Below are 23113 nucleotides of genomic sequence, written 5' to 3'. Positions count from 1 at the left end.
ACACACACACACACACACACAGGACTGAACTGAGATCTAACCATGAACAGTGCTAACCACTGCTCCACCGTGACACTCAACACATTTTTAAGCACATCCAGGTGTTTCTTTGGGGCGTCGTTCATTGAGGTAATAAATCAGGGAATGAATCTGCAGTGAATGCTGGGAACAGGAAGCTGAGCAGCTCGTCTCCCTCCAGTCACCGAGACCACAAGTACCGTCTTTCAGTTTCACACTTTATTTACATCAATCAGCACGTTCCATGCTTCCTGAGGGAGGAGGCGTTCTGAAGAACCATGAACACGGCAGAGGTCCAGAGTGAGCGCAGGACTCGGTCAGTCCATGTCTTCGTCCAGCGGCTGAGTCTTCACCTCCACGGCTCTGGGGGCCACGTAGGAGCCCATCCCCGCCGCCCGCTCCGCCTCCGCCTGGCTGTACGGCTCCTCCCTCAGCTGCTTCAGCCTGCACAGCACACAGCAGGGTGAGGCACACTGCACAGCACTACACACTGGAGAGGTCAGGGGTCACCCCCCATGCACACTGGATGCGGTCCGGCTGCGTTCGGCTGCAGTCCGGCTCCGGTCCGGTACACCGCAGCACTGTGATCCACTGCCTGCGGTGTCTCTGCAGTCCGCTGGAGGAGGTTGCCAGATCTGTCGCTATCCCCCGTAGACAGTATGAAACCCGTTTAACTCGATAGAAAGCAGCCCAAACCCCCGTCTGGGTTGAAAATGCACGTTAAAACTGTATTTGTATGATAACAAACACGTCATAAACACATAATCATTTCATCGACCCGTCCGACGTGTTCAAAAAAGACGCTTGACTTGGCAGAAACCCGCCCAATCTGGCAACACGGAGCTGCTCCGGTCACAGAGCTGTTTTGAGCCATTTTGGAGTCATTTGACTTTCCTGCAGTGACGAAATGCAAAACCTTTCATTCTTCTAAAGCTATAATGACTACGTGACGTTGTTTGTTCTGTATTCTACCAGAAGAAGTAAAAAAATAGAATATTAAGGCAAAAACACGACAGATTTTACTTTGAAGTCACTTATTTTGGAACACGTATCGCGTTTCCTTCCGGCGCCGACCTGCTTCTGTCTGGATTGATGCGGTAGGGCTGCGGCGTTCGGAAAAATAGGATCTTTGCGGAAAGAGACCGGAGCTCCGCAGAGGCTCCGGAGCCGAGCCGGACCACGGCCAATGTGCATCGGGGTTCAGGGTCAGGGGGTCAGGGGGTCAGAGTGTCTTACCGCTTCTTGTGCACTTTACTTTTAAAGTGGTCTTTCAAAGCCTTCATGTCCACAAAGTATCTCCTGGAAGACATGAAGTGACAGAATGAAACCAGCGGTCCAGTCTGGATGAATCCGCGCTGTGTGAAATGTAACGTTCACACCGTCTCCTCACGCCGCTCCACCACTCTGACCAGAGCCAGCTGGTTCCTGGAGTTCTGCTGGACGTCTCCAGTAAAGGTTCTACGTTCTCCTCTCTTCAAAACACACTTTGTTCCATCACTGATGTTTTCATCCTGAATCCACCATGGATCCCAGGTACGGCCTGCAGGCCTCCACCAGCCTCCACCCACCCCCACCAGCCTCCACCCGCCTCCATCATCCTCCACCCGCCTCCATCATCCTCCACCTGCCTCCATCATCCTCCACCTGCCTCCATCATCCTCCACCTGCCTCCATCATCCTCCACCTGCCTCCACCCACCCCCACCAGCCTCCACCCGCCTCCATCAGCCTCCACCCGCCTCCATCATCCTCCACCATCCTCCACCTGCCTCCATCATCCTCCACCATCCTCCACCCGCCTCCATCATCCTCCACCCGCCTCCATCATCCTCCACCTGCCTCCATCATCCTCCACCTGCCTCCATCATCCTCCACCTGCCTCGATCATCCTCCACCCGCCTCCACCAGCCTCCATCATCCTCCACCAGCCTCCACCAGCCTCCATCATCCTCCACCTGCCTCCATCATCCTCCACCTGCCTCCATCATCCTCCACCCGCCTCCACCAGCCTCCATCATCCTCCACCATCCTCCATCATCCTCCACCAGCCTCCATCATCCTCCACCAGCCTCCATCATCCTCCACCCGCCTCCATCATCCTCCACCAGCCTCCATCATCCTCCACCAGCCTCCATCATCCTCCACCCGCCTCCATCATCCTCCACCAGCCTCCATCATCCTCCACCAGCCTCCATCATCCTCCACCCGCCTCCATCATCCTCCACCCGCCTCAGCAGGTCACAGACACCACCAGATGAAAGGTTCTACAGAATAAAGTTCTTTCCAGCACATTTCAACCACATATTCAAATTAGGATCTTTAAAAATTCTAATTAAAGTCCATTTCTGCCTCAATATGTTTCTTTCAAAGAGAACCAACCACAGTGAGAAAAACCTGGTCCCTCAGGTCCGGGTCTGGGGTCTGGAACACCTACGCGCAGTGTAAACAGTAGTGCTGGGCACATCCGGTCACGTCGTAGTCCAGGTCCTGGTGCAGCAGCTTGGCTGCAGTGTCAGGCCGCATGTCGCAGTGGATCTGGTCCAGGTCCTTGGTCCTGCGCTTGGTCTTCCAGGTCTTCGAAATGTTCTTCTTCTTGTCACTCTTGTGGTTTCCGGTCTGCTTGGACTTCCCCATGGTCTCCCAGCAGCCCTGCAGAAAGCAGGACCCGTCAGGACAGTAGGGACACTGTGAACCACCGTCACGTGCTCGTGGTTTAACAGCGACCCCCCCCCCACCCCTACCCCACCCCCCCCCCACCCCACAAGAACCCGGAGCTCACCCGACTTGTCAGTCCAGATCACAGATCTGACTCTAAAGTCAGCACGAAGCGACACAACAACAACTCACCTGCACGTGGAGCCGAGAGAAGTCACGTGTTCTTCCGGGTCAGCAGCGGGTCAGTACCGCGGGGGGCCTGCAGAGGGCGCCACGAGCCGACAGCTTCAGTGCTGTGGAATCCTGGATCAGAACCATCAACCACTAAACCTGTGAACATGCTGACTGTCAGAGCCGCACAGAGCCACGGTTTGAGAAATAAATGCAGTTTTTCCTCCTGAGTGAAATGTTTGAAAGAAATCTGATCTGTGACAGGAGAACCGTGGTTCTGCTGAACCGTCCAGGAGAACGGAGAACGTCCGGTCTGTTCAGGAGGATCTTTCCATTCTGGAGGCTCTGACTGTTTATATGGGAGAGAAATGAAGCTGTGGAACCTGAGAGAACCGCTCTGGAGAGAGATGGAACTGTGGTGTTGAGCTGAACTGAGAATGTAGTTTCTGTTTCCAGAAACGAGCCAAACCACTGGAGAGAAGCTAGAACTGGAAGAACAGACATCTACTGACATCCAGCTCTTCTACGGTACTAATGGATCTACGGCTACAAATCACATTAGGTGTTTTGTGTCATATTGTGACTCAGCAACATTTGAATAATTTAGATTAATGTTTCCTGATTTTGATTTATTCTGTTTAGTGTCGATTTATTTAATTAATTATAGGCTATATTCAGTTTTAGAATCAATGAAGTTCTATTAACCTTATGAAACCCAAATATAGAAAGAAATAAGTGTGCAAATCATTTTTTCACCTCAGAGATGCTGTTGTGGGGGATTCTAAAGCACAAATGAAAGTGTTTTCAATGTGTTTATGTATTTGTAAGGTTTTAAGGACATGTTGTCTGAAGTCTGCATTAGAGGGTGCAGAATTATAGACTTTTTTTTCTCTCTTATATGAAGCTTCAGGGAACCTCTGACTGGGAAAGAGAAGAGTTTCCCCCAAAAATATGTTTCAGTGAGTTTTTATGACATGATGTAATATGAAGAGCAGAGTTTCTGTTGTTTGAACAAATGCAGAAGAGCCAGAGGGTCATTTGCAGAGGTGAGAACCAGTGTTGCCCAATAACAGTCAATATCATGAATAAGAAGCACAAACAGTCACACTTTTGTTCCCATCTATTAAAGAAAAAATAAAACAATAATCAGAGAGAAGCTGTATTTACAAAGCTGAGAAATGACAAAGTTCCCTCTGAGCATTCAGAGACTATCTATCTCAAAGCGCCTATCTCAGTCACATCCTGCAGAGAACAGCTCTCCTGGTGGCATAAATGAGAATAAAGTAGAATAAATAAATGTGTCTGTTCGTCACACATGTGAATGAGTAGCTGTCGTCTCCAGAAAAAATAGTTTCCATTCAAATACGTACATCGTCCTCGCACTTATTCATTCAACCAGATTCACACAGTAGCCCATTATTCTCTCCACTTATCATCCCAGTAGGGATCATCACACCCCACCGTCCTGAACTTTGTCATCTGCCCCTGAAAAATGCAGCCGGCCTCCCCGGAGACACGCAGAACCTGTTTCTGCCTTTACAAATGCAACAAGCTGGGCTGGCTTGTTCTGGCTGGGAAAACAACGAAACCCAGAGAACAGGAACAGACTCAGCTGTTCACAGAAGAGCAGCGTCCTCATGGAACATCAAGCTGCAGCTTCAGTGTTTGCTCTTCACACACCCAATGCTGTACAGCCGCAACACACACATAACATGCTCAAAATCACATTTAATGACTGTACTTCGTAATACAGCTCCTTTTCTGGCCTCTTGGCCAGACCTATAGTCACATTTAAGCAATGATGTTGTGGAATTAAACAATCAGACCCACAGACCGTGGACACGTGGCCTTTTAGGAAAAAAATACATGTGCTGTTGTTTTTCCTCTGTACCTAAACCTGATGATCTCCAGGACACCCGGGGTCTGACAGGCTGGTAACATCCCATTTCGTCTACTCTGTTTTTGACATATATTCCCATTTTGTCTACTTTCGTCTACTGCGTATTTTTCCAACGTTTCACTACTTTTCCACAGATTTTGCTGTAATACTATATTTTGACCTATTCTTACCCTTTTAAATACTAAACTTCAAGGGTTAGATTTAGGATTAGGGCATTGAAAGGGTTAGGATTTAGGGTTAGGGTTAGGGAAATAAATAGCTGTTGTAGCAGTTTTCATAAAAAATATCTGTTTCTTAAATAACTTTCATAATTAATGTCATTTTGGTGGTGTAATACTGAAGTAGACAAAAGTAGACAAAATGGGAATGTTTGCCAAAAAGGTAGTAGACGAAATGGCCACAAACCGGCAGGGCAGGAGGGGATCCAGACACTTTGCTGTATGACATGATGCACTTTATTCTGTTTTTTTAAAAAACAAAAGGCCGTGAAAACCATACATTGTTTCAACTCCTTAGTCAGGAAAGTTCTAAATGATGTCATCAGCTCATTTGCATAACTGCTCATTTGCATGCATGGGTCAAATTAGATGATGATGGAATTTAAAGCAACACAAGGAACTGTCAGTTTTCGTTGATTTTGGCGGCGCCAGTGGACAAAGCGGTAGTGTTTTGCCTGAAGGAATACTACAGTTCCCATGAGGCCTAGCGCGTGGCGTGGTAAAATGCTGCTCCCGGTGGCGTGCTGTCGGACTGAACTCGCCTTCATTTGTTTCCAGTGTCTGTGTGAAGGATGGATAGCGACGAGGTAATGAATCTAATGGATAAACAATGTTCTATCATGAAGTGACGCATGCCGTAAAGCAGTCCGCACATCTGGAGCTTTTTAGTGTGCAGGGTTCCTACCACCCTCCTCACAGCTGCTCAGTCCAAGTGAAGCAACACTGACGCCCTCAGGCTGACAGAGGGTCATTCAACTGGCTGGAAGTCGATGTATCATCACACAAGATATTAAAATGTTTTTTTAAGGTTGAAAAGTTCCTTAGTGTCGGTTTAAACTGATTCTTTGTTGCAATTCCTCAGTGAGGAAAGTTCTAAATGACGTCATACAGAAAGAAGGAACAGCACTGGAGCACAGTGATAGAGATACAGCCAAAATCAAGGCAGCTTTTAAATGGAAGTACAGACATCTATTGGCATATTTCTATTCTTTTATTATTCTTTTACAATGCTATCTACAGTTACAAATGAAATTTATTTACATTTTCTTATATTATCACACAGTAACATTTGAATAATTTAGATGAATGTCGTGTTTTATTGAAGTCAAGTGTCCATTTGTTTCTAAGTTTTATGATCAAAAATTGAACATGTGTCTTAAAGTTCTATTGAGAGGAGATCCAAATACTTTGACATATTTAAACAGAATTTAAGTAATGCAATTCTTACTTTGCCTCGTAATTAATTACTTTTAAAATATTTTAACTCTCCAGAACAGAGGTGTCCAGGTTGGACCTTCAGCTGGGACAGAAGAGTCAATAAAGACTAAATGTTTCCATATGACTGGCTGAATGAGAGACGAGGACCTGATAGCCATCCGTGTCCCCCACTGCTCCACTGTCCCCCCATCCACCCCCTGTCCTCCCTGCCCCCCCACCCCCTCTACCGTGTCTGCCCCCCCATCTACCCCCCTTCTCCCCAGCCACCCTCTGTCCTCCCCCTGCTCCCCCACCCACCTCCTTCACCCCTGTCTACCCTCACCTTCCTCGCTCCACCCCCCCACCCTGTCCTCGTTGACCCCCCCATGTCTTCCTCCATCCACCTCACTGTCCCCCCATCACCTCTCAGCCCTCCTGACCCCATTTCCCCCTTCTGCTCCCCTATCCCCCCCTCTGTCCTCCCTTGTCCTCTTATATCCTCCTCCATCCTCCTCCCTGTCCCCTCTCTGAACCTCCCCATTCACCCCTCTGCCCCTTGTCCACATTTCCCCTCTCTGCTCTCCTGTCCCTCCATCTGCCCTCCTGTCCCCCCTCTGCCCCCTGACCTCAAACCCACTCCTCTGCTCCCCTGTCGTCCCTTGTCCCCCATTCCCTCCATCTGTCTCATGTCCCCCGTCTCTCTGCCTCCCGTCCCTCCCTCCCTGTCCCCTCCCCCTCCCCCCTCCCCCGTTCCCCTCCTCAGGTGCCCAGCATTAAAAGCTCCCACGGTCCGTGAACGCACCGCCGGCTGCTGCATACGCGCCGTGCAGGAGGACGAAGATGGCGGCGGAGAATAATGTGGAAGCGGAGCACGAATGGAGCGACTGGGCCCTGGACACGGCCGAGGACACCCTGGTGGCGATGGAGACCCTGCTGGCTACGCTGAGAGCTTTCGAAGACGTCCTCAGGCAGCAGGACGTGTCCACGGCGTCCTCCACGGAGTACTGCGACAACTTCTGCCAGGTAGTGTGTCCAAGCGGCGGGCGCCGCGGCTCGGCTAGCACCGTTAGCCGGTCCCGGGGCTCGGGCCCCGGCCCCGGCCTCCACGCGGCTCCGATCCGCGGCGTTTGCCGGCTCTCCGCCTCTCTTTAGCCCCGCTCCAGCCGCGTCCCGCTCCCGCTCGCAGGGTGCGCTCCGCCCGGGTCCGGCCGGCGAGCGGAGCCGAGCCGAGCCATGCTAATGACAAGTTCCCACGGAGCCGCGTTCACTCATTCATCTGCTCTGAAGTTCATGTCGGCAACTCTTCATGGCGTTCACATGTCCAGGACACACACACACACACACACACACACACACACACCTGGTCAGACTGCATGCACCTGGGCGGGGCTGCGGGAGCCTCTGTGTGTCCGGAGTGTTTATGAGGGAGACATCCGGGGTGATTGATCCGAGGATGACTGTCAGTCCTGCTCAGCGACACACACACACACACACACACACACACACACACACACACACACACTCTGCAGCTGCAGTCCACACACTGCTGTTCACCATGTCTGGATGTGTGTGACAGGCCACTGAGGAAGTTCAACCTGTGTTCAGCAACACACACACAGGTAAAGACCTGGCCCTTCCTCTGTGTGTGTGTGTGTGTGTGTGTGTGTGTGTGTGTGTGTGGGTGTGTGAGTGAGCCTTTAAACGCTGGTGACAGGGGTCAGATCTGATAACAGGCATGATACACACACACACACACACACACACACAGAGTTAAGCAGGGCTGGATGGTCCGTTACTCAATAAAAGCAAATATTCCGGGCGCCACAAACATGAATTCACCTTTAATCGTGACAGCGAGCCTCAGAGGAAACGTAAAAACACAGCAGTGTTTACTACAGCAGACTTTTCCCCTTTCTACATTTTCTGATGAGGATCCATTAACACAGTCCCTCAGCTGAACCTCGTTCAGAGCGACTGAACACGCCACACCTATGGGGGGGTTAGGGTTGGTGCTGGCCGGTCAGAATCCTGGAGGACTGCAAACACACACGTTTCAGTGTTACGTGTTTCCTTGCAAACGCACACGTTTCAGATGATGCTTCTGTCTCATGCTGTCTCTAAACTCTTCTCCCGTCTCAGGCCGATTTCTCAAATCTGCACTGGGGCACAAGTTTTCAGACACAGGTGTTTTCTGTAACTTGTAGCTTTAAAGGCTGAAGGCAGGGAAGCTTCGCTGTATCGGCCCTGAGCTCACAGCTCGGGTTTTTACCAGTTCCTGCTATGAGCTCTTGAAATGGACCAGATCAGGTTGGCTCAGATGTAAAGCTGTGACCAGACCCCAACAGTGGACGGTCTTTCTGTTCTGGATTAAACCTTCGTCACACTGGCACTTTTAGAATCTGTTATATTTACATAGCTCATGTTTTTCTTTCTTCTAAACGCCATTCCCTTAAATCGCTGACATTTCAAACTCCAGTCATTGTTACTGATCATGTTGTCCAAAACGTGTTCAGTGTTAACATTAGTGTTAAGGTACACATTATTATTAATAATACTCCATAACTTAGCATTCCCACCCATATTAAAATGCAGTTTACTGCTGTTTTGAATCTGCAAATCAACATGTTGTAGCGATGACGGAGAAATGTGACGTTAATAGCAGGCCTCAAGCATAGCCGTGATGTGGTACTTCCTGAATATAGAAGCTGACGGTCGTGTTCGTTTCCTCGGTGCAGGTATTTGAATTACAAATGAAGCTGCCTGTGAAATTTGTTTATGATGAAAGTGTTTTTAAAGAGAGAATCCTGCAGCTCCTCCTGCTTGTTCTGCACTCAGATGTGTCTTTAACAAGCCGACCTGCAGCCGGAGTCCAACCTGACGGACGGCTTCCTCAGTTAAACTGGACTCTCTCCTTTTGCTCTGTCTGAGGCGTTAAAGCGCGTCTGTTTCCTCTCCTGTCTCTGACGCTGGAGTCGATGGTTAAAATCCCCGCTATAGGATGAACAGCAGGTTGTCCCTGCAGTGAGGACTGCTTCATGTCTGGTCGGGTTTAGTTTCTGGTCTCTTTGTTTCAGGTTGATTCCAAACACACGCAGACAGCAGTCGATCCTCTCGGAAGTCGTCCAGATGTAATTAGCACCCTGCCATAGGTCCCTGGGGCCAGGGCTGCGTTCTCTGCTCCCCTCCACAGGCTTGGTATATTGAGGCAGAGGGGGATTAATTTGGCGTCTCTGTGGACGCCGCCGCCCTGCCAGGCTCCTGCTGTCTGCTAAATGAGACTCCCGGGACGTTCGGTCCGACGGAGCGCTGCAGCCCGTGATACCTGCAGACAGGTGACCGGGACCGAAACACCCCGTCATCCACCAACACGGGCTTCACACACCTCGGTCAGGAAGCCGTGGCGCTCCTGCGGGTGCTGCGGGGCGGGTCTGGGGCGACCAGACGCTCCGCAGTCCCCCCCGGCCCAATCAGGTGTGCCTCACACCGTAGAGTCAGCTGGGATCGCTCGGCTAGACCTCCTGCTCTTCATTTAATCATCTCCTCCCACCTGATGTCGGTGTGTGTGATCACATGCTTCCTCCCAGTGTCTAATGCCGGTGTGTGTGTTGTTTGCAGGCGCTGATGCACTATGCCGGGAGCAGGAACTCCATGGAGCACGGTCTTCCCCTGCTGGAGGTCTACTGCCTGTCCATAAACTGCTTCGCTGCGGCCCGCTCACACCTGACTGCAGACTCCGACAGAGTGGCCCTGGTCCTGAAGAGGCTGGCTCTGTGAGTACCGGGGCCAGCACAGCGTCCCTGTCGGTCCTCAACACCAGATGGATCTACTGTCAGATCAGTTCATCTCCAACCAGTTTTTAGCTCTCAACAAAATGTCATCAAACACTAATGTGTATATTTCAGCTTTGATTCCAACAGTAACTGCAAACTGAGTGAAATTAGAATTCAGCTGATGGTTGTCAAAATGCTTTTACTCATCTTCACTGCCTGTAGAGGAAACTCTTTATCTCCAGCTGCAGAGATGTGAACTCTGCAGGCCTCAGTCCTTATCTCCACTCTGCAGCTGAGAGCAGCGACGGTCCTCTGTTCGCTCTGTGAGACTCTACAGCTCCTCTATAGTGACTCTACAGCTCCTCTATAGTGGCTCTACAGCTGCTCTGTAGCGGCTCTGCAGCTCCTCTGTAGCGGCTCTACAGCTGCTCTGTAGCGGCTCTACAGCTCCTCTGTAGCGGCTCTACAGCTGCTCTGTAGCGGCTCTACAGCTGCTCTGTAGCGGCTCTACAGCTCCTCTATAGCGGCTCTACAGCTCCTCTGTAGCGGCTCTACAGCTGTCCAGCTGATGCAGGAGCTGGGCCTCCTCCTCCAGGTGTTTGCGGTGTGCTGGAGGCTCAGAGGTTTGCTCTCTCAGGTGCAGTTTCTCTGCTGTCTCCTCACACGGTGCACCGTCGGGTCCTTGTCCTCTGGGGCTGGAGGCTCCCCCCCCAGGGCCGTCTCAGGGCAGTCTGTGGAGCCACACATGTGGTTTTGCTGGATTTTTCATCCGTTCATCCCAGGAGTGAGGGTTCTCCTGGCTCTGACATGAAGCCCCCTCTCTTGCTTTCAAACAGCAGGTTTTGTGTGTTTGGAGGCGAAACCCCTCGTTTGAGCTGTTTCCTGACTTTCTGATGTTATTTGACTCTTGGTTTGAATGTCAGACATGAAGTAATGATGACCGGTCTGCCTGGATCCGGAACGTGTTCTGGTAGGAACCACAGGTCTGCTGTTCACACCTGTCTGATGTGAAGCAGGACTGAGGAGGAGCCTGCAGGATGCAGCAGGCTGAGGCTATTTTTACCTCCTCTCTATTGAAGTGCAGACGAGTCGGGCTGAAAATAGACTGATTAGTGACGTGACACGCTGTGAGCTGCTAATGCAAACATCTGGAAGACCCGTCGCCCCGTCTCTCATTGCTGCATCATTGGAGTGGCTCCGTGGAGCCCTGGTCTGGGGGAGCGGCCTGTCGGAAGGTTCTGGATCAGCCGGGGACCTGGGTCAGGAAAGAGGACAGTTTGTGGCGTTGCCTCAGCTCTGACGCCGTGGCGACGGCTCGCTTCGCTCAGTGGGTCTGAAGCTGAAACGTCCCGGTCCGGGGCTGAGACCAGGCTTCACGGTCGGGTTCTGCTCCGGTACCTCACTCTGTTTGGAGGCGAGGAACCCTCCTCACACGTTCCCCTGGTCCATCAGCATCCAGCTACACCGTCTGCTGCTCCCTCATAAATGTGACCAATCAGGAGAGCCCTGCTGCTCCCTGGCCCCGCCCACCAGGTGTGTGTCTGGAGCTCTGATCAGCTGTTTCTGTCCTCCAGGAGCTGCTTCGAGCTGCTGCTGTCGGTGCCAGAGAATGAGATCCCGTACGAGGCCTGGGTTCAGTTCCACCACTCCGTCCAGGTACGCCCCGCCCGGGGAGGCTCCGGGTCCAACCCGGACCGGGACCCGGTCCCTGATGAGTCTTTTCGCTGAGCTGACCGGGTTTCCTCCTCGCAGATCGCCCATGATACCCTGCTGCGCTACGGGAGCACCGACCTGCAGGCCTTGCTGCAGATCACGGGGGAGGGCGGCGCCTGGAGCAACCCCGTCCTGACCTCGCTGCTGACCGGACAGACCACCAGCCCCGAGGAGGGTGAGCTGACCTCCGACCCCGCCCAGGCTCTGCTGCTCGCCGCTCTCCACGCCGGCGCCTCACGTGTTGCTTCACTGTGTCTTCAGTTAATACGTACATCAGCCTGGAGGGTGAGGGCTTCATGGAGATGCGGGTGAAGCACCTGGAGAAGATGGGGGAGGTTGCCAAAGCCGTGGTTCTGGCCAAAGCGTGCACGGAGTGCAGCTGCATCTCCAACCAGGCCATGTTCCGGCAGACCTACATCTCGCTGCTCTGCCACCTGCTGCCCAACGAAGAGGCCATCATGGAGGTAACCCGGCCGGGTCCGCTGCCCTCTGCAGACCGTCAGGGTCACTGCAGGTCAAAGGTCACACGCACCCTGAAGATGCTCAAGTTTATATCCCTCATTCCCTTTCAGATCCTTGAAATACTGAGAGTTTAAACCTGAACCACAGAGCGTGTTCAGCTGGTGATATGAAGTTAATTAATCTGAAGCCTGAGCGTGCAAACCTCCTGATGGGGAAGTTAAAATACTAACTTTATTCACACAGAGGTGGGAAACGAAGTACAACCTGTAGTAGAAGAAGTTGGTGCCAGCAGGAGGTCTGGTCCACAGGTGAGGAGAGAAGAAGACTGACAGGACCTCTTCCTGAGGACCTCAGAGTCTGGATCACTGAGAGAACCTCTTCCTGGTGTTCAATAAAAGAGGCTTCAGGATGGAGCCCTGAGGAACGCCACAGAGATTTTCATCCCCTCAGAAGACGAAGCTTTGTTTTAGCTGCTTGTTCAGAGCAGCTTTTTAGAAGAGTTCTGTCTGTTTAAGCCACTGTCGTCATGGAGACCGGGTTCCTGCGGGTCCTGCCTGTCCTGCCTGGTCTGTTTGGTGGAGCTCATGGTATTAAACAGCACAGCTCCCACTAGTGGCCTGGCAGGCGAGCTGCAGCGTGTTGTCGGGCTCTGTTCAGACACAGCTCTGTGATTTCCTGCCTGACAGATCTCCAGACTGGACTGCAAGGACGTGCTGGAGATCACCTGCAACCTGGAGACGGAGGGGGAGGAGAACACCGCCTTCATCCTGTGCACCACCTTCCTCACCCAGCAGCTGCAGCAGCAGAGCCTGTACAGCTCCTGGTGAGTGTGATGCCCATTGACGTGTATAGTAGTAGACCGCTCGCTGCTCGGCGGACAGCAGCGGCAAACCGGCGCTGACTCCCGGTAGTGGCAGAAGCTGTGGACGCTGTGGAATCCTGGGTAAATACAGACTTCAAGGCTGCTGGTCATCACTGATGGGACAATATGTGTTATGTTATGGCTCTGACTGTTAGCAGACAGTAAATCTCTGTCCTAGGCACGTTGTCATGGCGACCACAGCGTTGTTTAGCCCTCACAGACAGGAAAAAACAAAGCCTGTTTCTACAGTAATCACACTCATATGACAACAACCCCGGAGCCTCCATTCCAGTATCCTTCATATTGAGCCTCGTCTCACGTTCTGCCTCCATGAGGCGACAGCAGACAGAGACCGCTCAGTCACCACTGCTGCATGCTGATGCAGTGACTGTGTCGATAATAAATGTTTCATACTTTCTGGAGCAGGAGCGTTTCACTGCATGGGCTCGAGAAAATATTTCAACCACTGCCAAATAAGAAAGTTCGTGTTTTAAACAACTTTTCTCCAATTCAAATGATTCAGTAGGTCTTCACAGCTGCTCAGACCCACAGACCTTGGACTGGTTGCTCTTTTCCTCCCACTAAAATGGCCATAAAAAGTTTCTGGAGGAGCAATTCTTGCAGTCAGAACAGCACATTATTTATGTAATACCTTAACATACACAGAGGGTTTTCAGAATAAAATGTAAAAAATAAAGTCAGTAGTGTAATAAAAAATGAAGTCAATTTAATCAGAAGAGCTTCATTGAATACAATGGACACTCATTTCTAGAATAATTAAAACTGACTGAGTGAAACAGCCAAAGGAAGACAAGACATGGAAAAAATGAATGAATGTATTTTTTGAACATGTATAAGGTATGTAGCTAATTTGTACATACAGAAGAAAAAATGATAAAAAAGAAAGTTAATGCAAATCAAAGAAAAAGAAAAAACAACATAACACAGCATAGTTCGAAAGGAGAAGGAAGAAGTAAAGACTTTAATATTCCTACGCCTTTTTAACTATTACCAAGTTTTAAAATCATACATCCTAGAACATCATATAATATGACATATATATGCATATAAATACATAATGTATACCCACACATACCATATAGCTATCCCCATAAATATATACTATATAATAAAATAATTACAATATAACTACAGTATAAAATGTATGTAAGCATGAAACACAGTAATTGCAACAAAAAATAGAAGTTTATTTACAGTCAGTGAAAAAGGTGACAGTTATCTGTGAACCAGTCATCATCTCATGAAGATCTCGATTCTAGTGCACTGTGTGGGTGTGCGGTGTGCGGTTACATAATTATTATATTTAAATAGGCTGCATGTCACTCATATGTACTTCTAAACAAGAAATATCTTTATGTGCTTCAAGCATTGCATGAGCATCATCGGACAGGGCTTCTTGTCTTTCCTTGCTTTTGGATAGCATGGCCTCCAGCGTCAGTCTGCAGCGCTTCTCTCTACGCTGGGCATGGTTGAAGTCCTGCCTCAGCTTGTCATGATGTACAGTGAGATGGTCGTATTTCCTCTTCGGGTGGTCGCTGTCTGTACAGTATGGATGGTCTTGGCTCACAGCAGGACTGCCCTCTTCAGGCTCTTGTTCAGGCTCAGTGCTGGTGTAATGCCCCTGCTGCCAGGCTGGTCTGGGTTGTCCTCACTGCGATCTAAAACATTTGATAAAAGAATTAACATGGCAAATTTCCAAAAGATTTGTCTCTGTTTCAACAATCCCTGGAAGAAAACATTCTCACAATGAATGGCTGCAAATCACTATGAAAGCCAAAAACCCATCCTCAATCATTTTCATAGCCGCACACACGACAAGAAAAGTACTAAATTAAAATAATGAGCAACCATTAACAATTAAGGGGATACTTCAACATTTTGGCAAATTGGCCCATTTAGCACAACTCCTCAGTCATTAGAACAGCAGACTGACTGTTTCTGTGAGGGCGAGCTGTTGTTTATCCAGAGGTGAGTCGGGGAAGGTTTTCTGGACGGACACAATGGAAGTGGATGGTATTTTTGTTCCCCGTCGTCAAACTCATCAAATACACAATCCAACAACCCCAAAACACTTTGGAGGACACGTTATAATCCACATATTCACTACGCTGTGGAATATTAATGCAAAATGACCAGATTGAGTTGTTTATGGAAGATTGTTGAGACGGAACTACTTACTAAACATGGCGTCTGGGCGTAGTGATCTCAAAAGAAAAAGTAGTTCCCAGTATTTGCTTCAGTGTCGTAACGCTACAATATTATTTGTTGGTGTTCCACAGCGTAGTGAATGTGCGGATCTGAATCTGGAATCTGAATCTGGATCTGGCACTCTGAATCCGCTTCTTGCCACCACCGGAAGTCAGCTCCGATTTGCCGTCTCTCAGGGGGCAGCGAGTGTGTAGCTGTACAATATACGGCATTGGTGACGCCCGGCTGGCCTGCTGGCGCCCGGCCGGCCTGGCGGCGCCCCCTGCTGGCGCCCGGCCGGCCTGGCGGCGCCCCCTGCTGGCGCCCGGCCGGCCTGGCGGCGCCCCCTGCTGGCGCCCGGCCGGCCTGGCGTCGCCCCCTGCTGGCGCCCGGCCGGCCTGGCGGCGCCCCCTGCTGGCGCCCGGCCGGCCTGGCGGCGCCCCCTGCTGGCGCCCGGCCGGCCTGGCGGCGCCCCCTGCTGGCGCCCGGCTGCAGGGCCTGTGCTGAGCTGTTGTCCTGTCGTCGCAGGGAGCTGACTCTGCTGTGGAGTAAGCTTCAGAGGAGGCTGGACCCGTCGCTGCTGTCCCTCCTGGAGCGATGCCTTCAGCTGGGCGCCATCGCCAAAACGGTCCATCACTTACTCTACCTGGTTCGGGTCATTCAGACAGAGGTGAGTGGGAGCACTAGCGCCACCTGCTGGTCACAGGGAGGTTAAAGCATTGTAGTTTCATGTACCATGGCCCAATCTCTGTGCCAACATGCTGATATTTTAGAATGTTGCCAGTGCCGATATCGATGTGGATCGGAGTCAACGCTGCTGGAGGCTAGTGTCCTCAGGATCCCTCGGTTTCCAGCATCCCATTCACTGTTTATGCGAAACGCACTGCATGCTGGGACTGCTGCGGCGCCCAGAACTGCTCTCAGCTCATTTGCATAAAGTAGAATCTTGCTAATTTATGCAATTGAGGCGCAGATAGCAGAGGTGTGATGTATGGAGAACCTTTGGTTAAAGGTCTAAAGCAGCTGCAGCAGAACCAGAACCAGAACCAGAACCAGCTGCTTCCTATCCTCATGTTTCAGTAAAAAAAGGACAAAGTTTGTGACCGAGCCGCCATCTTGGTCCAGTTTGACCTCCAGGAGCAGACAGAGCCCGAGATGATTCTGTCCAATCAGGAGCCGCTACGTAGCTCTGAGCCGGGCTACATGCTACATGCTAAAGAGCTTCAGGACTCACACACTAGTGATGCTACATGCTACATGCTAACCATGATTAAAGTCTAAGTGATCCACTCATTAGCAGCGAGCTGCAGTGTGTAGATAGACGCTCCGCTCCGACCTGCCCTGGACTGGTTGTCAATACTGAATTTGAAGTCTCCTCGTTTTCATGAGACACAAAATGCTTTCTGTCCCTGTTTGATATTAAAAATGTTTTTTTCCCCCCTCAGGCAGAGGAACTTGGGACTTCTGCTTCGGTTGAACTCTGTGTCAAAGCTCTGCAACTTCCAAGGGGAGACGACTCCGAAACGAGGATCTCCATCTGTAAGACGATGTCCTGCCTCCTGCAGGACGACCTGGAAGTGTGGCGAGCCTGCCAGCTGACGGAGTTTCTGCTCGGCCCCTGCCAGGACTCCTTCAGGCGTCTGGAGGAGCTCTACCTACGCCCGGACCAAAAGTACGACCAGGAAAGCGGGTCGATTCCCAACTCGCTGCGCTGCGAGTTGCTTCTAGCGCTGAAAGCTTACTGGCCTTTTGACCCCGAGTTCTGGGACTGGAAAACGCTGAAGTACCACTGCGCGTCTCTGCTGGGGCTGAAGCCCGAGTCGGACGCTGAGGAGGAGGAGGCGGCAGACAGACGGGAGAGCCCGGAGCCACAAGGAGCCGCCGTCAAAGCAGAACCCCAACAGCACAGTGTAGTAAACGGAGGACTCGGTCCCGAGCAGCACCACAAACCGCCCAGCGGCGAGCAGAAAGAGCCCAGCGGAGAGTCGGAGGCTCAGAAACCCAAGCTGTGCTGTCGGCTCTGCAGGAGGTCTGTGTCCGACTCGCAGATCGTCCACCACTCCAAGAGACACGCGGCGGAAAACCACCACCCGTGTCCCGTCTGCAAGGACGCGTTCAGGAGCAGGAAGGATCTGGTTCCTCACTTGAGAGAACACGTTGAGGGCAGGACGGCGGCGGACGTGAAGAAAGAGGACGTGCAGAAGCGCCTGGACGACGACGATGACATCGAGCCGGGCGAGATCACCGTGGACCCCTCGTTGATGCTGTACTACAAGTCCACCCACGACCCGGACGTGCTGCACCACATCGTGGAGCAGGTCGGCACGGCCGCGGAGAAGCACGTGGACGACGACGAGCACGTCACCTTCGAGTACATCGACCGGCACTACAAGCTGCAGAACAGAGACGAGTACCCGTGTCCGGGGACCGGCTGCACCCGAGTCTTCAAGCACTCAAAGTACCTGTACGTGCACCTGAAGTCCGAGCACATCGGCGACGACAACGTCAAGTATTTCCACCAGATGAGGGACAAGAGGGAGAAGTGCGTCTTCTGCAGACGCCACTTCGTCTCGGCGTACCATCACCGCAAACACCGCAGGGTCCACTACGGCGAGCGGCCCTACATGTGCGTGGTGATGGGCTGCGGCGCTCGCTTCACCACGTCCAACGAGCTGGTCACGCACAAACAGACCCACGGCTACCTGCTCAACTACCAGTGCGAGCTGCAGGGCTGCTACGTGACGTACTCCGACCTGGGCCAGATCTACCACCACGAGGCGCAGCACTTCCGGGACGCGGCGTTCACCTGCAGCGGCCCGGACTGCCGCCAGTACCACTTCTCCAAGAAGGACTTCGTCAAGCACTTAGCCTCGCACGACATCACCTTCTCCGAGTCCGACTTCGAAGCTCAGCGCAGAGCCAAGCGGAAACTCTTCAAGACGCTTCCCGAAGCGGCGGCCCGCCTCAGGTCCGTGGAGCCGGAGGGGCTGACCAACGGGGACGACCTCCACCCGGCCGGCTGCGACGCGCCGCCGCACAGGTCAGAGGTCGCGGAACCTAAAGCAACAATGACCCTGGTGGCCGTGTGTTTCGACGGGAGCAAGTTCACCTGCGGCTTTGAGAAGTGCGGCATGACTTTCTCCAGAGCCAGAGACGTGCAGAGGCATCTGAAATGTGCTCACCCAGAACACCTGAAGCTGGAGAACAAAGAACACAAGCATGAAAAAGAGCACGGCTCCAAGTCCAAAGCCATCAAGACCGAACCCGAGCCGGACCCCGTCGGCCCCGGGCACAATCTGCCCTCCGCTGCCGGAGAAGCAAACCAAGAAAGAAAAGCATTCGCTGTGTCCAAAAGCACCGAAGCAACAAAGAATGACCCTCTCAGAGAAATCCTGATGGGGCTCAGTCGCCTGGATCTCAATTCTACGTCTTCTCACTGTTTACCAAAGGAGTCTTCAGCGTCCGACACCGACTCAAATTCGTCTCAGGTGGCTCTTCATCGGGCGATCATGGCCAAGCCTCCAGTGGTGCTGCTTCAGAAGAGACCACATCTGTCCGCCGCGACGGTCTCGGTCAAAGAAGAAGACGGCCTGGAGCTGCTGAGCACCGCCAAGCCGTACGTCTGCCAGGCGAAGGGCTGCGGCTTCAGGACGGCGCAGAGCTACAGCTTACAGCGTCACTACAACACCAGGCACGGCCGCACGCTGGAGCAGGCCAAGAGACTGACCTCCCTGAAAACCACCTCCTTCAAGCCTTACGTCTGCCAGCTCTGCTCCAACAGCCACCGGCAGAAAAACGTGCTGCGCTCTCATTACATCCAGGTCCATAAGCTCAGCCCCGCCTCCGTGGAGTCCATGATCTGCACGTCGGTGCAGGAGGGCAGCAGAGCAGCCTCGTCTCTGAAAACACAAGCGTCCATGGCACGGCACAGCCTGAAGCTGAAGAAGAAAGACATCAAGGCACCGCGCCTGCACAAGGCCAAGAGCGTCAAGGCCGTCAGTGAGAATGGACAGAAGTTTGAGAGTCCTGCGTCCAGAGAGGACGAGGAGCGCAGGCCTGAAGACGGCCAGCAGGAGGGGAAGAAAGACCACCAGACGTCCCAGGTGAGGGCGAGGCGTTTGGTAGCCAAAGGTAACCTGTGCTACATCCTGGACAAGTTCAGCAAGCCCTTCCACTGCGTGGCAAAGAACTGCGACGCAGCGTTCTCCACCCAGGGGGGCCTGGTGCGCCACCTGCAGCTGGTCCACCACTACAACCGCTCGCAGCTGCTGCTGGAGCAGGACGTGGACGTGCAGTGCACCTCCGAGGTCCGCAAGGAGCCGGCCAAGAAGAGGCCCGCTCCGAGCTCCGACGAGCCTCAGCCCCGGTTCAAATGCCACTTCCTGAACTGCAACGCCTCCTACCACCTGAGGAGCAGCCTGGTGCGCCACACCCGGGAGATCCACTCGCAGCCGCCGCCCGCGCTCGTGCGCTGCACGTTCGACGGCTGCACGCAGGTGTTCAGCCACGACGAGGCGCTGAAGAAGCACGCGCTGTACAGCCACTACGAGTGCTACGACTCCCTGGTGGTGCGTCTGCAGAGCACCCACAAGAAGTCCATCACCGGCTGCCAGAAGAAGCTGATCGTTCCCCCCAAGACCGAAGACCCCGCCCCGCCCCCCGCGCAGACCCCGCAGTCTGGCCCGGCCGCCCCGGAGCCGCAGAAAACCGGCGACGACAAGGCCAAGAAACCAAGGAGAGATCGGCGGAGGACCTTCAGCTCTTATGAGTATCGGTCTCACGAGGAGGCGCTGCAGATGTGTCAGGACCGCAGCGCGCGCATCTCCTTCCCCTGCATGGTCCAGGACTGCCACTCCGTGGTCAGCTCCACCCACAGCCTGAACCGCCACTACCTGAGGGTGCACCGCATGACCCGCGACCTGCTGCTCCGGCACCAGGACAAGCTGGTGTTCAACGCCGAGCAGCTGGAGGAGCTCATCCAGAGGAAGTCGGCCCGCCCCACCGCGGCCGGGAGAAGTCACCCCCATCGGGGCCCGCGAGCCGGACAACTCAGGCCAGACGGCCCCCGTGAGCCTGCACACCCTGAAGACCACCGCTGTGAAGGAGGAGGAGGAGGAGGAGCAGCAGGAGGAGGGTCGCGCTGCTCCGGGGTTCCCTGGGGAGCAGCAGGAGGACGAGCAGGAGGAGGAGCAGCAGGAGCAGCTGCCCCCCGTGGACAGGAAGGGGGTCCTGGTGGGAGCAGATGAGGTGCTGAATGGCGAGGCCAGTGCAGGCGAGTCCACGGAGAGCCCGCCCGCCCACAGACCGGAGGAGCGCCTGAGTCTGGACCAGATCACGCCGCTGCTGCGGCCGCTCACCGTGGACCTGTCGCCGCCGTGCTCGCTGCGCTTCACGGCCGGCGAGGGTTTCCACGACCCGTCCGGCAAGCTGCTGAACGGCTCGCTGTCCCTCGCCGCGCCGCCTCTCCGCCAGCCGCTCAAACGCAAGAACGAACTGTCCGAGGCGCCTTCTAACCTCAAAGACCCTCCGACTGGCAGCCCGTCCCCGCGCCCGTTCAACATCGCCGCTTACAAACCCATCGGCTTCGAGTCGTCCTTCCTGAAGTTCATCCAGGACACCTCCCCGAAAGACAAGAGCTCCGCCCCGGTCCGGCGGCGGGACGCCTTCAGACGCAGCTGCTCGGTCAAGGAGAACAACCAGCTGGGCGTGTCTCTCACCCGCAGCAGACGCTCCCGCTCGCCGCCGCTGAAGCCCCCGGCGGCGGCGGGCGACCTGACGTCGGTCCACAACCTGAAGTCCATCCTGGACCGGGCGCTGGCCGGCTGCGGAGACCTGGCCATCAAGCAGCTGCAGTACCTGCGGCCGGTGGTGGTGCTGGGCCGGCCCGTCAGCGCCGCCTCGCCGCCCCACCTCTTCCCCCCCGACATGAGCGGCGGCAAGCTGCTGCTGGGGAGCTGAGCCGCCGCTGCTCCGCTGGCCGCCGGCCGCCTCTGGACACTGCAGTATTACGATTTTCTTCCAACATTTATGGTGTTGCTTTTTGCAGGCTTTTTTTTTTTTTTTTTATTCTTCCAAGTTGCCAAAATCAAGAGTCGTAGAAGTTAGTCTTAGGATTAAAACCAGTTGAAACGGTGCACAAACGTCGGTTTCAACTCACATGTGTACATATTGTAGTTCTCTAAGACCCAGTCAAAGTACAGCTTTTCATTTTGTTGGAAGTCGTTAGAGAATCAAATGGCTTTTTCACTTCAGTGAAACCGTTGTAGAAATATCTCCTGACTACGGAACGTTCTGAGTATGTCTGATTCTTTTTCACCTCGGTTTATACTCAGTCTGTGTTGGGATGCAGTGGACTGATGCCAGATGTGTATGTAACACTTTCTAAATAAATAATGTAAATTATTTCAGAGCCCGTCTGAACTGTGTCCCTCCGTTTCTGTTTCACTCCACATTCACCTTTTTTCAAGTCGGCTTCATTTCAGTCCTGCGTTTTCCCTGGTTTCCTACAGATTATGCACTCAGCTTTGTCTCCCCATGTTTGCGTTGTTCTTTTGAGTTAGAATAAACCCTAACATGAGACGCTGAGGGCAGACTGGGGGGCCATCAGGTCCAGGTGCAGCCACATGTGCTCCGTCGGTGTTGGCCGCTCTGCCTGTAACGGTGAACTGACTGCAGGAACAGGCTTCATGACCCAGATCAAGTCTTTCCAGAGCCCTCTGACTGTCATCAAGCAGGGGATTCAGTCCACGACGAACAGGCCGTGCGAAGTCTAGGCTGTCGATAACAGAAAAATAACATGAAACACTGAGGAAGATCTAACTCTTCTGTAAATTCAAATGGAGACAAACATAAAAAGTGCAGTGGTCAGTTTTGATGCTGATCAATACATTTTATTGCAATAAGTGACACAATCGTGCATATTTTAAATTAGAATGTGGCACTCAGCGCAGACCTCCGCCACAGCTCAAATCAGTCGCCAACAACAATAAGAACACCATGTATAAATATAACTAAGCAGATGTAAACAAAGCCTGTCATCAATTTAAGACGTAGTACTGAGGCCCTCTGCTGGATAGATACAGTACTACACTGGTCAAATGAAACTTGTCACCCTAACGTAACTCAGCAATAAAGAAACAGCACAGTGACAGACATGCAGAGATGCAGAACAAAGGAAACAAACAGTCCAACATCGGGTGAAATCACTTACAGACGAAGCTCTGATCAAGTTTTGAAGAGAAGCCAAGTTGTGGCAATTTTCTCGTGCTGCTGCGTGACTGTTCCGTCTGAAACAGGTCCGACTAGGAACTAAAACTAAAGTTCCGCTGGGTGGTACACCCTATCGGTCAATGATAAAAGAATCCTTTAAAAAATTTGTGGATCCAGATAGTGATCCGGATCATCACCAAAATTTAATGGATTGTAAGTTAGCCCAAGACCCACCTTTCCACAAAGTTTCATTGCAATACGTCCATTACCTTTTCCGTAATGTTGCTAACAAACCAACCAACCAACAAACCGAAGTGATTACATAACCTCCTTGGTGGAGGTAAGTAACATGGCACTCTGGAATTGGCTTTGTTTAGCCTCGAGTGCTCCATGAAGTGTTAAAGGTGCATTAAGGAGTTTGCACGTTTTATGTGAAACACCGGCCCCTGCAGGCCTTAGGCATAACTGCAGCTTAATAAAAAGCTCGTGTCTGTGGCTCGCGCCCACGGAAGAGGGGAACTCCTTCCTCGCTCTTTAGTAGCGCTCGAGTAAAATTTAACTTTCTTCTGCCTGGTTGGTCTGTGCTGGAGCTGTGGCAGTGCTAGAAGCCAGTCTGTTCTTACTTTCTGGAAGATCCATCCTCATACTGCTCGGTTGCTGCTCGTTAAGCATCTGGCGGAGTAATGGCGGACAAAATGAAACTTAAGGATATCAGGCCAGCGGGAGGTGCA

At 52.6% G+C, this 23113-nt stretch overlaps 2 protein-coding genes across 3 annotated transcripts; one reads left to right on the top strand and one right to left on the bottom strand.

Annotated features, from left to right (window-relative positions):
• Positions 1-223: 223 nt before the first annotated feature.
• On the bottom strand, positions 224-2901 carry LOC115384730 (zinc finger protein 593-like). Of its 2 annotated transcripts, none has more exons than XM_030086975.1 (4): positions 2865-2901; positions 2452-2666; positions 1255-1317; positions 224-462 (listed from the first exon to the last, which is right to left on the bottom strand). In XM_030086975.1, exons 2-4 carry the CDS (start codon positions 2649-2651, stop codon positions 336-338), a joined length of 390 nt encoding a protein of 129 aa, XP_029942835.1. In that variant the 5' UTR covers positions 2652-2666; positions 2865-2901; the 3' UTR covers positions 224-335. The 2 variants fall into 2 exon arrangements, with proteins under 2 accessions (XP_029942835.1, XP_029942836.1); XM_030086976.1 differs by lacking the exon at positions 2865-2901 and adding an exon at positions 2797-2862.
• Positions 2902-6974: 4073 nt separating this feature from the next.
• Positions 6975-21574, top strand: LOC115384731 (zinc finger protein Rlf-like). Its single transcript, XM_030086977.1, is given in 9 exon segments — positions 6975-7181; positions 9774-9928; positions 11503-11584; positions 11681-11816; positions 11903-12105; positions 12790-12926; positions 15702-15843; positions 16619-20182; positions 20184-21574. Coding segments are annotated over 9 exon segments (5550 nt in total). The 5' UTR covers positions 6975-6998; the 3' UTR covers positions 21132-21574.
• Positions 21575-23113: the final 1539 nt, after the last annotated feature.

The sequence above is a fragment of the Salarias fasciatus genome, unplaced genomic scaffold (genome assembly GCF_902148845.1).
Source record: "Salarias fasciatus unplaced genomic scaffold, fSalaFa1.1, whole genome shotgun sequence".
NCBI lineage: Eukaryota > Metazoa > Chordata > Actinopteri > Blenniiformes > Blenniidae > Salarias > Salarias fasciatus.
Note: the sequence above shows the minus strand (reverse complement) of the source record. Positions and strands in the feature narration are given on the sequence as shown.

Bases quoted from the DNA above. Each gene is read 5' to 3' on its own strand.
- LOC115384730 (XM_030086975.1), bottom strand. From the start codon at position 2,651: ATGGGGAAGTCCAAGCAGACCGGAAACCACAAGAGTGACAAGAAGAAG. The intron at 1,318-2,451 runs GTAGGTGTTCCA...CATGTCTTCCAG, and splicing joins CACTACTGTTTACACTGCGC to GAGATACTTTGTGGACATGA. The intron at 463-1,254 runs GTAAGACACTCT...TGTGCTGTGCAG, and splicing joins AGTAAAGTGCACAAGAAGCG to GCTGAAGCAGCTGAGGGAGG.